The following is a 14,282-nucleotide window of genomic DNA, read 5'->3' on the forward strand; positions in this document are numbered from 1 at the left end:
GCTACCTGGTGGCCCTGGCAGGATGGGGATGGTCCCCAAGTCACTCTGAGGACGGAGGGAGGTTGGGAGGTTTCAGGGCGGACACCGGCCTCGTGTGCAGGGTGGCTGGGGCCTCCCGGGGAAGCCGACAGAAAGACCCGGGCCCCTGATGTGTACTGGGTCAGGGAACGTCCCCACATCCCTCTTTCAGAGCCTCGAAACTGGCTGATTTCTGCCTTTGTCTTTCTGTTGCCACCACAGGTGATCTTGATCCTGACGAAGTATTACCACGCCGACATGGGGAAGGTTCTGGAAAGTTCTCTGTGGCGGTAAGTCAAGCCGAGGGCGGGCCTCTCTCCTTGTGCACCTGCACTACTCCCGAGACTGAGGGCTGAGATCCAGACGCCCAGCTGGAGCAGCCCTGTGAGTTGGCGGCCTCGCAACTTCTCTTCGGCTACAAAATGCACGTAGGACACGGTGGAAAGCGACGGCAGGTTTCGGCAGTGGGCACAAACAGCCCCGGAGAAAAGACGGCCCTTTAGAAAGCTCCTTCACTCTCTTTTCTTTCGGGTTCTCCTCTCCCCCTCCCCCTCCCCCTGCCTTTCTTCCTCCCCGAGGAAGAGGGTCTGCATTTTGAATTCAGGTCAGTGCACACATTCCCTCCGCTCACGCCCTGAACTTCAGACGAGGCTCCTGGAGTCCACCGAGAATGCCGATTATCCTCATTGTACAGACGTTTTTCTTTCTTCCTGGCTCAGCCGACGAGCTTGGTAAATAAATAACCCAGTGGCGACGGGGGATATCTCTTTCTGTGTGAGATGTGAATTCAGTCCAAGAACATTAAGCGGCCCCTTTGATGTTTTAAACGAGGTGGGAGAGAAGGAGGTTTTGGAGAAATCATTTCGGTTACTATCATCTTCAATATTTACACCTGCTCACCCAGGGAGGGGGAAGGGAGGCTCCCGGGCGGCTGGGGCTGTCGTCTCAAAAGCTGTCCTCGGGCCACGATTGTGTTTCCTCCTCGCGCTGCTCGCCATTCCCACGTTCCCTGGGTGTGTTGGACCGGTTTGTTTTTCAAGGTGTTTCTCAAGTACCAATTAATTCATTCTTTCTATTTGAAATCCGTAAAAAAAACACCTCTGCCCGCTCATCAGGACTCCTGTATGTGTGCAGCCCCCTTGAGTTGATTTATTTTTGGCTTTTGGCTTTGCTTCTGGGGCAGAGGCTTGATGATTCATTCTGTTGGTTCTTGTTGGGGGATTTCCGTGATGCTCTGGGAAGGTGTTGAAATAGTACCTCCAGCTGGGTCCTTTCCTTCTTGTATAAGGAATGGGGGCGTCTTGGGGCAGCCGGGTTGGTCACCGGCGGTGCTGATGGGACCAAGCCTGGGGAGCAAGCAAACCACTCGTACTGCTCTGCGTTTTTCTTACCCCTGCAGCCAGAGAGCCTTTCCTAGCCGGCTCTCCCGGCCGTGGATTCGCGGGTTCGCCCTGCAGACCGCACCCCCCCGCCCAGCCCGCCCCCCAGTCCTTCTGTCGGCCTCAGGGAGAGGGGTCAGCATCCTACAAAGAGGACAGCTGGTTTCCTGCCACTCTCCCCCTCGTCATTTCGTCTTGTGCCTTGAAGCAGCTCACCCCCGAGGAGAGGTCCGAGGCTTGCTTTCAAAAGTCCCGCTCAGTGTGGCGGGGAGGCAGCTCGGCATTTGGGATGAGAGTGGACCATGGCGTGAGCGCTAAAGCTTCCGCCACCTCTCACTGTGGCCCTCTGAGGGTTTCAGGGCGAGGCCCTGGGACCGGCGGGCCCATGGAGGGCGTTGTCTCTTGCTAGGTGGATGGTCCAAGGAGGTCCCCCGGGGCTGCAGAGTGAACAGGGGCACTTGGCTCTTCTCTTGGCCTTGAATTCTGGGCAGCATCCCATAGTAGCCGCCTCGCTGGCCCCAAATGCCGCACACCAGCCGCGTCCTGACGGGCGGGCAGGCTCTCCCTGCACGGGCCGCACTCGCTGACCATCCGGAATGCCCGGTTTCCCTCGCTCCCTCCAGCATCTCCGTGGGCTGCGCTCGGAAACGGGAGGTCATAAATGTTGCTGGAACAGTCCTTCCCGGTGCCATCTGTGCCCACAGGACAGAGCTGTGGGGTATACGTAGGGCTTGCTGCCCACCCTTATGGGGGACGCGGTGGGGACGGGTGGATCTGGGTCACCCCATGGCACGGGGGCCGGGAATTTTTGCTGAAGGGCTCCAGACTCCCGATTCTTCAGACGTGGCTACAGCAGCCGAGAGGGAGGCCAACCACCCACCTCAGGGCTGCTCCAGCGGGGGGGCTCTGTCCGCTCTGTCTCCGCCTGGGAGAGCATGAGGGCCCGGCGAGGTGACACGAAAGGTCCCCAGAACGGTACACGGTCTCGATTTAGTTTTTCTCCGAAGCAGATCAACAGACCAATTCTCCATGTTCTTTCTCATCACTGTCTCTGCGCAGGCATTTCCTCTCCTTTATTAAAAATACACGCAAAGGCGTTCGTCATGTCAGGAAGGATCACCCCTGCCCCACCCATTACTTCCGGCGTGGAGCCATTATATCCTCTGTGTATCTTTCTCTCACGGACGTATTTATATAGTCAGACGTGGAAGAAAGTTCTGCGTTCTCCTTTCTTCACGCATCTGTTTCCAGTTTCTCGAGGTTGGACCGCGTCCGCATCAGCGCTTCCTGTGGCCGCGGACTAGCCCTTGGTGGGTTCGTTCTGACACGGGGCCACGCTGCTGCCGTAAAAAAAATGTAGGCGTGTGGTTGTCCTTCGCCTTCTGCTCTCTGGGCAGAAGCCCGGGGGGTAACGACCGAGCCGGAGAGTGAGCGGATGGCCGGCCGGCCCATTGCAGGCCCCCGAGCGGGCGGCACTCTGGCCCGCACCGTCTAGGCCCCAGCGGCCGCTCCCGTTTGAGTCCCTTTGGTTCCCGGGGAGCATGAGCAGCGTCTGTGTTCGACTGCCAATCACGTTTTCCTCGTGCGAGCATTTTCAGCCCACGTCCCCTCTATCTTGGCACTCGCGTGAGTGTCTTTAGAAGTGGAAAGGTTGCCACTGGTCTTGCGTGGGGATGCCACCCCGCCTCCGTCTGCCGGTCAAGGCCCACGTGGATGGGGGCTGACAGAGCCCGTGCGGATTAGCGACTCACTCGGTGGGCGCGCCCTGAGCCTCCCCAGGGTTCTCCTGTGCGGTCCCCGTGAATCCATTTTTAAGGACAGGTATGGTATTTACATTCTGGAAATGGCTCTCTGAAATGTGAGCCGAGTGCATTTTCAATTGTCCTGCATTTCAGGGGCCCCCTGTCACCCCGTCCGGTCTTCAGGGTGGGGCCGTGCCCTCCACTCTGGGGAAGGGGCACCGGGAGGGAGCGAGGCTGCCCCCCACCCTCCAGAGAGCCTCCAGTTGGCTTCAGAGCCGGTCCTGTGCGGGCACCTCCCATCCTGGGTTCCCAGGGCTGATGGCAACAGGAGGAACACACTCACCCAGACCAGCCTGCCTGACGCTTGCCCGATGTCCAGTCTGTGCGAATGTCCTGGGGCTGCTGGAACGAAGGACAAAAAGTAGGGACTTTAAAGGAACAGGAATTTGCTCTCTCATGGCCCTGGGGGCTAGAGTCTGAGATCAAGGTGTGGGTGGGGCCGGGCTCCCCCAGGATCCTTCACGCCTCTTCCAGCTCCTGGGGTGGGGGTGGGGGGACATGCCAGTCCCTGCCCCCAGCTTTGGCTTCAGACGGCCTGTTCTTTGTGTGTCCGCCCTGTGTGTGTGCCTTATGAGGACACTTATTGTTGCATTCAGGGCCCACCCAGGTGATCCGGGGTGATCTCATCCCTGGAGCTCTGACTTAGTGACATCCACAACCACCCCTTTTCCAAGTAAGGCCGTGCACAGACTCTGGAGGTAGGTCGTGGACACATCTGCTTGGCTGTGTCGTTCAGCTCACTGCACGGTCCTCACCCTTGGGCTGCACTGCCCGGATCTGACTTCCTAAATGGCTCTTGCCCCTGTCGCCCCCTCTCCATCCTCACCTGTGTTCCCTTGCTGCCTCTTCATCCATGGTGGGGTCCTGTAGCCCCTTCCCAGCTCCTCCCCCGCTGCCCCTCACCGCCCCTCCAAGCCTCGCCCCTGCAAGGCCCCAGGGATTTGAGATGCACACACGCCCACAGTCTTGCCCTGCTCCCTTGTCCCCTGGTGGCCTCCCAAGACTGATACCTGTGCATCCTGCCCTCCTTGTCCAGGTGTAGGGGTGGGGGATCCAGTGGGCAGAGCCAGAGGCTGTGGGGGCAAGTATAGAAGAGCGTGGGCACGCACGGTCCCTCTGAGAGTTGATGTGCGACTTGTATCTACCCCACGGGGGGGCCATAGCGGTTGCGAGGTAAAGATAAAGAGCGTTTGGAATTAAGATGGACAAGATCTGTAAATGCTCCTGTGCCCCCACACCCTGCCTGCAGGAGGATGTCGCCTGGTTCTTCCCCTGGTTCAGGGCTGTCCCTCCAGGTTCCCAGGGGCAACCCTTCAGGGGGTTCCCAGGACACTGCGTTATCCATTGGAAAATTGAGACCACTCCCAGGCAAAGGGACGAACGGGCACCCCTGATACAGATCGGAGGCAAAGTCCCCGGCTGGTGCTGCCCAGGCCCCCGCGGCCTGGAGCTGGGGACCCTCAACTGTCTGCTTGATCGGCCCCGTTCCCCGCAGGAAGCCTTTGAGACACTGTTCTCCTAGGTGCCCCTCCGCCCACGACTGTATTTCTGTTGAAGTTCAATGTGACCTGCGCCTTGTACATAAAAACTAAGATCCTTCGCACCCTTCGAGAACCAGTGTTTGCCCCTTGAGGGCAATTTTGTCCCTGGTTGAGAATCCACATCCTGAAGAAGAGCCTCGGCCTGTGCCCGACCTGGGCCCGCATGTGGCCTGGTCTGGGCTACGGCAGGCGCGGCTCCGGTGTCCAGCCTGGGCTGGGTCTTGGGAGGCCCATTTGGTGTCACCACCGCTGAATCCCAAACGGCCGGTGAGGCTCGGCTGCCTCACAAACGCCGTCAGGAAGGTAACTGCAAGCCATCGAGGTTTGAGCCACATGCAAATAGTAGAAAGTGGGTCCTCGGTGGGAGGAGGTATGTAAGGGTCCCTTGGAAATCTCTTCAAAACTACTGCCACTCGGGCCATGCCTTGGAAGATGCAGACTCAGTGTGGAGACCCTCCCCCCCAGGAGCCCCCCCCCAGGTGAGAGCAGACCCAGGAGGGGTCTTTCCAGCATCGCCTTTCTGGCTTCAACGGTCACTCGGGTCTCCCGGTCTGCATTTCTAACAGGTGGCCACATGCTGCCATCGGGGCTGGTCCAGAGACCACACTTGGAGGAGCCAGGGGGTCGGCTGCTTAGGAGTGAGGCTCAGCTTCCTGCTGTGGCTTCCCCAGGGACCTGGATAAAAGCCACGGCACCGGGTCCTACCCCACTCCGCAGCCCAGCCCCTCTTGCCGCTCAGTATCCAGCCGGCCTGCTGCCTGAGCCTCCACCATGCCCAGCTTGGTCCCTGTAAGGGGGCTGTGCCTGTTGGGGCTGCCTGCCTGGAATGCGCTCGGCATTGACCCTCAGGTACTGGCCCCTGTGGACACTTAGTCTCAGTATAAACCTCTTTTCTTCAAAGAGGCCACCCCACCTCTCAGTGTAAGTAGCCCCCAGGCATTCTTTATTGTATCTCTCCTTGAGTGTGGGAGTTCTTGGGTATGGTTTATCCCCCTTCGCCCCACCCAGAACATGCACTTATTGGGGATGGAGACCAGTCAGGTCCACCTTGGTGATCACTGGATGCCCAGAACCCATCACAGATCTGCCACAGGCTGGACATTGGATGGATGTATGTATGGATGGATGGATGGACACATGGATGGATGGATGGACACAAGATGGACGGATGGATGGATGGACACATGATGGATGGATGGATGGACACATGATGGGTGGATGGATGGATGGACACATGGATGGATAGATGGACACATGATGGATGGATGGATGGACACATGGATGGATGGATGGGTGGACACATGATGGGTGGATGGATGGATAGATGGACACATGATGGATGGATGGATGGACACATGGATGGATGGATGGGTGGACACATGATGGGGTGGATGGATGGACACATGATGGCTGGTTGGATGGATGGATGGACACATGACGGATGGATGGGTGGATGGATGGATGGCGACATGGTTCTTAGGAGATGCTCACGTGACCTAGAGAACCCTTTACACCTATGAGGCCGTCCTAGGGGATGGGGTGGGGGACAGGAACACAGAGTTGGCTCTGATGCTGTCAAGTGGAGCATGAGGGGACTGGGGGCATCCCCACGCTGGGGAGAAAGTGGACCTTGGCCCACCTTTCCCCACCCCACCTCTCTGCTGGGACTGCCTGCATCCTCCCACTGAGCATGGCAGCCTCAGTCCCGTAGCCCACTTGACGTCGTGCCTGTGCCATCACTGAGCCGGTATGAGAGCCACACCAGCCCTACCTTTCCCCTGGCACATATGACCTTGGGCAGGACCTTCCACAGGGGAAACCTCGGGAATACTGGGGGTGGGCGTGGGTCTCAGGTCTTCTCCCAGAGTGCCTTGATGGCATCCCCTCCCTTTTGTGGGGTGATTCTCTTCCTCCTATCTTGAATTTAATCATGAAATCTTTAATGTATACATGAATTGTAGAACGTACTGGGTACCGTGTGTCAGAGACAGTCTAATCTAGTGCTCACAAAATAATCCAAGCATTTACTTCCTTCCCCAGCCTCCCTTGTAGTTATTTTGGGGTCATCTGATTAAGTTTGGGGGCCAGTGGCTGGTGAGCCACTGAAATTTAGGGCTTTAGCTGTTATCATAACAGAGCCTAGGCTAGCCCAAGACCAATTCCCTGGCTGTAATAGATGTTAATTTTTTCCTGTCTGGGATTTCTCCTCTTCAAGAAATGTCCTGTTACAGGGGCGCCTGGGTGGTTCCGTCGGTTAAGCGTCCGACTTCGGCTCAGGTCATGATCTCACAGTTTGTGAGTTCGAGCCCCGCGTCGGGCTCTGTGCTGATGGCTCAGAGCCTGGAGCCTGCTTCCAATTCTGTGTCTCCCTCTCTCTCTGCCCCTCCCCTGCTCATGCTCTCCCTCTCTCTCTCTCTGTCTCTCTCAAAAATGAATAAACATTTAAAAAATTTTTTTAAAAATGGGTAGAAGTGGAGTCATTTCATCTTCTGTAATTTGATTTGTGCTCCCACCTCGGTTTTGGTGATTTCTGCACGTGGCACGTATCATCTGGTTGACTTATGTGTCCCCTGTCGTGGGAGCACGAGGAGTTTTATCCCCTGCATTTTGTGATTCCCACCAGGGCTGCAGCGAGCGCCCACACGTGAGTCTCCAGCTTCCTTCTTCTCTCCCTGTTGCCAGCCTGTCTGCGGAGTGACGCCCGCGTCTCTGAGTTGTCAGACTTCGTATGTCTGTACTCGAGCAGATGTGAGAGTGGAGCCCCCTCTTGTTTTATTTCGCAGTTCTGTGATTCCTCGTGAGGTCGAACATACTTTCCTTTGTTTGTTGACTATTCACGTTTCCTCCCCTGGGATTTACCTGCCTGTGTCTTCTATCTCATTCTTTTGGGTTGCTCGACTTTTTCTTAAACGCTGCCTCTCCACTGCCAATAGCCCAGGTCCTCTCGAGGACCCTCGATTTTAAGATGCGCGTCCTCTGAGTGCGTCTTCGGCTCCCGCCTGGTGCTGTTCGTTCTTTCCCAACAGCTTCTAAGAGTGTTTCCTCTTAATAATGTTTCGCTTTGCCATGTTATTTTGTGTGCAAGTCTTAAAAGGGTACTTCTGTGGGATGGTGTATTAGTCAGCTATGGTGACAATCGTGCTGTGGAATCAGTCACCCCAAACTCGGTGATGTGTACCGTGCACTTATGCTCACACCCCTGGGTTGACTGGTCTGGCTTCCTTGGACGGGGCATGAGGCTGGAGAGCGTGGCCTGGGCCACCTGCATTTGTTCTGGAACCCAAGTTGAGGGGGCAGAGGCCATCGGGCCGGGTTCTTCCCAGGCACCACCCTGCGGCTCAAGAACCAAGCCAACCCCACAAGCACACTTAAAGCTTCTGCTTCCGTCACGTTTGCTCGAGTTCCGTTGACCAAAGCAACTCGCAGGGTCCAACCCGACACCAACAGGGGACGGGAGAGGAGTGAAGTCAGGGTTTGCTGATTGACAGTTGGAAGTGTCACACAGGTCGTACGTGTTTCCAGAAAATACATGTTTTGTGGTCACAGAAGTCTGGTGAACATTCCGAGGTTGAAAATCACCCGCGTTTCTTTGCAGTAGGACTTTGGGAGTCCCTGCCATGCCAACTCACATCACACATCTCCCGGAAAAGCTTGCGTGGCATTTCTCTATCTCCTCTGAGCCCGTGATCTTTTGTTTTGATTTTATGTAAATGTTATCTCATTTTAAATTAAAATTAAGTTAGTTTTCATTTTATTTCCCTTCTACGTTTTAATATTTACATATTCTCTTATTTTTGTTCTGCTGAGCATTTCTCGGGATGGGTTTTCCTTGGAACAAACCTTGGGAAACTCTGCTTTATAGAGTTTGTATTCTGGGAGAGCTGGTATTTGAGATTTTCAGATCACTTCTGTTTACCCATCATGTTACTGTGTTATTTCCACCATTCTATTTAAAATCAGATTTGACTCCGTGGCCCTCTGGCGTCTCCCTCTCCATTTTTAATGCACAGACTTTTCACGTTCTGTGTTGTGAATGCAGGGCCTCAGGAGTTTGAGCAGTGAACCCCAGCCACCCAAGGACCTCTTGACATGCACTGGTGCAAAGCATCATCAAGGTCCTTCCCTGCAGAGGTGGATAATGGCCAGGCCTGGGGACGTCCACGTGGCTCCACCGTCCCAGGGTCGGGTGGACAGAGACTGTGTGCAGTGCGCTTCCTGAGCTGACGGCAGCCCCCTGGGGCCCTGAGTGTCAGGGCCAACAAAGACCAGCTGCGCTGATAGGTCCTTCTAGATGGGTGGTGCCGAGGGCTTATAGCCACGGTCTGCAGTGGGAAAATTATAAAGAGAGGAAGTGCTTTGCCCCTTGGCGGCCTGGAAAGAGTGGGGATTTTAGAGAGACCGTCTTAGACATTGATGGGCTTTACCTGTAGGCTAATCGCGGGCCAGAGCTCTGTGTGGTCTGTGTCCCTGCAGAGATCATGCTCTGAATTCGGGGGCCGAGACGTCCCTGCCTCGCATCCTCTCCTGTGTAATCCGAGCAGAAGATTGTGGCCGTGCCGACGTCCCAGGCTGTTCTGATGAGGACGGCAGCTAATCCCTGTGGACGCTTGGCACTTGGTGGGTGCCAGGCCTGCTTCCTTCCTCCCCGGGGGACTTTCCGTCCCTCCCTGGCCGGCCTCTCTCCGTGTGTGCTCCACGTGTGTGCTCCGTGTGTGGAGGTCTGAGTTTGATTTAATCAAGACCCAGAGCAGATAGGGATCAAGACAGGCGCTGACTTGATTTGAATCAACAGTTTGATGAGGTCAGCTCTTAGGCCTCGAGGTGCCTGTAAAATACTCTGGAATAAGATCTGGGTGGCTGAAAGGTCAAGCACTTTTGAGGCAATCTCTCAGTGTCCCCAGCCCCCAAGCCTCTTCTCCCTCCCTCTGCCCTCACTCAGGTCCTGGCTTCCCTGTCCCACACACCCTGAGGACACCTCCCAGCTGGTGGTGACTGTCTTCTCTGCCTGTGGCACATCCCTCCTCCTTCCCTGGCCTGCCTTAGGCTCTTCCCTTGCTTCCTCCCTCTCTTCCCACCATCTATCACTCACCCACCCATCCCCTTCTTTTTGTCTATCCTCCATCCATTAATCTATCCATCCCCTGCATATCCACTCCCTCCCCCCAAACTCCCAACACCCATCCATCCATCCATCCCCCCATGTATCTATCTCTTGTCTACCCACCAACCCCCCAACACCCACCCATCCATCCATCCTTCCATCTACCCATCTATCCATCCATCCATCCACCCATCCATCCATCTATCCATCCACCCATCTATCACCCACCAATCCCTCTCTCCATCCACCCACCATCCATCCATCCATCCATCCACCCATCTATCCATCCATCCACCCATCTATCTATCCATCCATCCATCCTTCCTTCCATCCATCCATGCATCCATCCATCCATCCATTCATCCATCCATCCATCCATCTATCCATACACCCATCTATCACCCACCAGTCCCTCTCTCCATCCATCCACCATCCATCCACCATCCACCCACCATCCATCCACCCATCCATCCATCTATCCATCCACCCATCTATCACCCACCAATCCCTCTCTCCATCCATCCACCATCCACCCACCCACCCATCCACCCATCCATCCACCCATCTATCTATCCATCCATCCTTCCTTCCATCCATCCATCCATCCATCCATCCACCATCCACCCACCATCCATCCATCCATCCACCCATCCATCCATCTTTCCATCCACCCATCTATCACCCACCAATCCCTCTCTCCATCCATCCACCATCCACCCATCCATCCATCCATCCATCCATCCATCCATCCACCCACCCATCTGTCTATCCACCCATCCATCCGTCTATCCACCCATCCATCCATCTATCCATCCACCCATCTATCACCCACCAATCCCTCTCTCCATCCATCCACCATCCACCCACCCATCCATCCACCCACCCATCCATCCATCCATCTATCCACCCACCCATCTGTCTATCCACCCATCCATCCATCTATCCATCCCCCCATCTATCACCCACCAATCCCTCTCTCCATCCATCCATCCATCCATCCATCCATCCATCCATCCACCCATCTATCCATCCATCCACCCATCTGTCTATCCATCCATCCATCCATCCATCCATCCATCCATCCACCCTTCCATCCATCACCCATCCATCACCCATCCATCCACCATCCAACCATCCATCCATCCATCCATCCATCCATCCATCCATCCATCCTGTACCCCCCATGTATCCATCCCATGTCTACTAATCCCCTGTCCTCACATCCAACCATCCAGGCTCTGGGTTTGAGTAAGGCATGGTCAATGACCCCCAAGTCTCACAGTGGAGTGAAGGGACCAGACAGGCAAACACCTGGGGTCGTGGTGTGTAATCTGCACTGTGATGAAGCTGAGAGAACTGGGGAAGCGTGAGACGCCCACACTCAGGTGAGCGGAGGGAGTTGGTGGTCAAGGAGGACTTTCTGGAGAAGGATCCCGTCCTCGGGCACCACCATGGTGTCCCTTTTCTCCCAGGACGGCTCTCCCTACAAGGTGCCTCCCGTGTTGGTGAGGCCACTGAGTTCTCACGTATGGTCCTCCTCCCCATCCCCCTGAGTGTTGTCACTCCTGCACAACGCCTACCAGCAGTCCCTCTGCAACCAGAGGCTGCGTTGGGGAAACACAGAGGTGGCTTTGGCAGGCGACAGGAACATTCTGGTCTTTTCCAGACTAGTCTGGCTTCCTGGGTGGGGCCTGCCCTGGCCTCAGGGCATCCCTGGCCTCCCATCCCGGCTCACCCACACAGCTCTTGTTCCCCTGCTTTCCTCCCTCCCTTCCTCTCCTGTATCCCACTCCTCTGACTCCATTCCTGCCGGCTGGAGAGGCCAGGGAAAAAGCAGATGTGAGCAGAAAGAACCCAGGTCCCCAGCTTCTTTGGGAAGGCCCTGCAGCGACTGCCCCCGGCAGAGGATTTGTTCTGAGTGGGGCTCTCCCAGCAGAGGTGACGGAGGGCCGGGCCGCGTAAGCCACCCTGCACGTTAGTACAAGCCCACAGCGCGGCTTCCGGTCCCTGTGACCCTCTCAGGTGTGATTTTGAGAAATGGGGGACAGGTGCTCAGTGGGGAAGGACAGCCTGTGAATTTTGGGTCCTGATCTGATTCTCGGGTCTGCATTTAGCCAAGGGCCGTCTCTTTGGCCCTCAGGACACTTGCGGATTCTCCCTTTAGAGCCCCCTCTGCCCCCATTGCCGCCCCGCCTGGCCTCCCTGGGGGCAGCCCCCCTCAAGGCCTCCGCCCTGCTTCCCCGGCCCTGTCCCTCTGTGCTCAGGTGTCCCATCCCGGCTAGGCCAGGTGCCTCCGCTGGGCTCTCCCAGACCCTCTCCCGCATCCTGCTGCCCACCTCCTCTTGGGATCAGGGCTCCTGTGTCCCCTTTGCCGGGCAGAAACTCTGGCACAGACACAGGCCCCGGGGGGTCACTGAGCAAGATCACCGCCCACGGAGCTCTGCTCGTGGGTTCCGTGGCAGCCGCTTCACGTTCCCTCAAACAGGAGGCCGTGTGATGCCACCATCTTGATGAAGATGTTGCTAAATTCCTCCCCAGAAAATTCTCGCTAAAAAAAAAAAAATCGTATTTAAAAAAAATTATAATATGTGATTCTCATAGAAACTTTGGAAGTTCTAAAATAGGTGAGGCATAAAATCCATCCCCTGTCCACCCACCTTATGAGATCATGGCTGTTAACGTTCGAGATGAGGGTTCTCACTAGTCTTGTCCAGATGCAAATACGTACGTGTTCTATACATTTGAGATCCCACTTTAATATTATGTATTAAACATTTCCCTATGCTCCTGCATATTTTCAAAACTGCTGTTCTTAGTAGCAGCATAATAAACTCTCAGCTGAAGGAGGTACCATTTATTTAACCAAATCCTCGTTTTCAGACCTCTGTGTGGTTTCCGGTTGCCCCAAAGGTACAGATGTGAAGCAGGCTGCCGTGACAGGCCTTGTCTGTGTGTTATTCCCGCATCTCTGGTGACGTCCGTGGGATCAGTTCTTAAGGTCAGGCCTCCTTTCGTGCATGTAGGACTACAGGGGGTCGGGACCTCGACGCCCGTTTGAGCGTGTGCTGGTTTGTCTCTGAGGCCGTCCTACTGGGACAGGGGAGAGACCAAAGTGCCGTGGAGGCAAGAGGAAATGACAGAAACATCAGGAGGGCCGCCTGCTGTCCCGGCGCGAATGCTCCTGCAGGTGAGGCAAGTCACAAGGTGCACTGTTGTCCTCCAGACCCCCACGCGTGGGCGGAGGCCTCTGACCTTGACCACCCCCAGCCCCGACACTTCCCGGGTGCTTCTCGAGGCCCTGCAACAGTGCCAGGCACTGTTCTAGGCCTCAAGCACTCGGAGTGAATGGGACACAGACATCTGGTGTCCGGGACCTCACCGACCACGGCGTGTGAAAGTGCTGTGAGGCGTGGCTGAGTCTCAGGGGATGTGGGCTTGTGGGACATGCTGAGGCCTTGGGAAAGGGTTCTGAAGGATGAATAGGAGCTCACCATGCTGCAAAGGGAAGGTGAAGGGGTGGGAAGGAGGGTAGTAGGGGTGGCAGGGAACGATGTAGAGGCTGGGAAATGCCCAGGGCGGGGCAGAGCCCCCCAGTCAGTGGCTGAGGCTGGTGCACAGCATACATCCATCGTCTTTCGCTGCTGCAACAAAGTATCATAAACGTAGCGGCTTTAAACAACACAGATTTATTGCCATAGAGTTCTGGAGGGCGGAGGTCCGATATGGGTCCCGCTGGCTAAAATCAAGCATTCGCTTCCTGAGACTTTAGGGGAGAATGTTTATCCTGGGCTTTTGTGGCCTCTAGAGGCCACCGGCATGCCTTGGCTCGCGGCCCCTCCTCTGTCCTCACTGCCGGCAGCATGGCCTCTCTCTGGCCCGTCTTTTGTTTTGCCGTCCCTTTCCCTGACCGTAGCCTGAACGGGGGTCCCACGTTTTAAGGAGCCATGTAATTAGATGGGGTTCGCTGGGAGAATCCGAGACGATGTCCCCGTCCCGAAGTTCTCGATTAGTCACATCAGCACAGTCGGTTTTGCCGGTAAAGTAGTGTTTGCTCAAGCTCTGGGCTCTGGGATACGGGTGTGTCTGGGGGGTCCATTATTCTACTGCCCGCACAGGACACCAGGGATGGTGACCCTCAGATTTTCTCGGTGTCTCTGCTCAGTTGAAAGCCTGACTGAGGCATCCTGGTGAACGTAAGATAGTAAGACACATTTTCCCATAATTAAATTCTGGAAACGTTTCTCGAGCATCCCCTTTGTACCAGCACTTTGCCAGGTCTTAGGCTGGCCACGAACGAGACACCAGCCTTGTTAGGGAGGAAACGACCGACGGGGGAACCAACATCTGCTGAGGAAGCCACAGGAGAGGGCAGCTGGGCGTTTCAGAGGAGGTGATATCTGAGCTGGGCTTTGAAGGCTGAATAGGAGTTTTCTAGGCAGAC

At 55.8% G+C, this 14,282-nt stretch overlaps 1 protein-coding gene across 1 annotated transcript in view; it reads left to right on the top strand.

The window, feature by feature from the left end:
• SORCS2 (sortilin related VPS10 domain containing receptor 2) overlaps positions 1 to 14,282 on the top strand; it is a 468,792-nt gene that overhangs the window by 191,528 nt on the left and 262,982 nt on the right. The window contains 1 exon segment of the mRNA XM_042936992.1: positions 241 to 308. Within this exon segment, the coding sequence (XP_042792926.1) occupies positions 241 to 308 (68 nt within the window).

The sequence above is a fragment of the Panthera leo genome, chromosome B1, assembly GCF_018350215.1.
Source record: "Panthera leo isolate Ple1 chromosome B1, P.leo_Ple1_pat1.1, whole genome shotgun sequence".
In the NCBI taxonomy this organism is placed as follows: Eukaryota; Metazoa; Chordata; class Mammalia; order Carnivora; family Felidae; genus Panthera; species Panthera leo.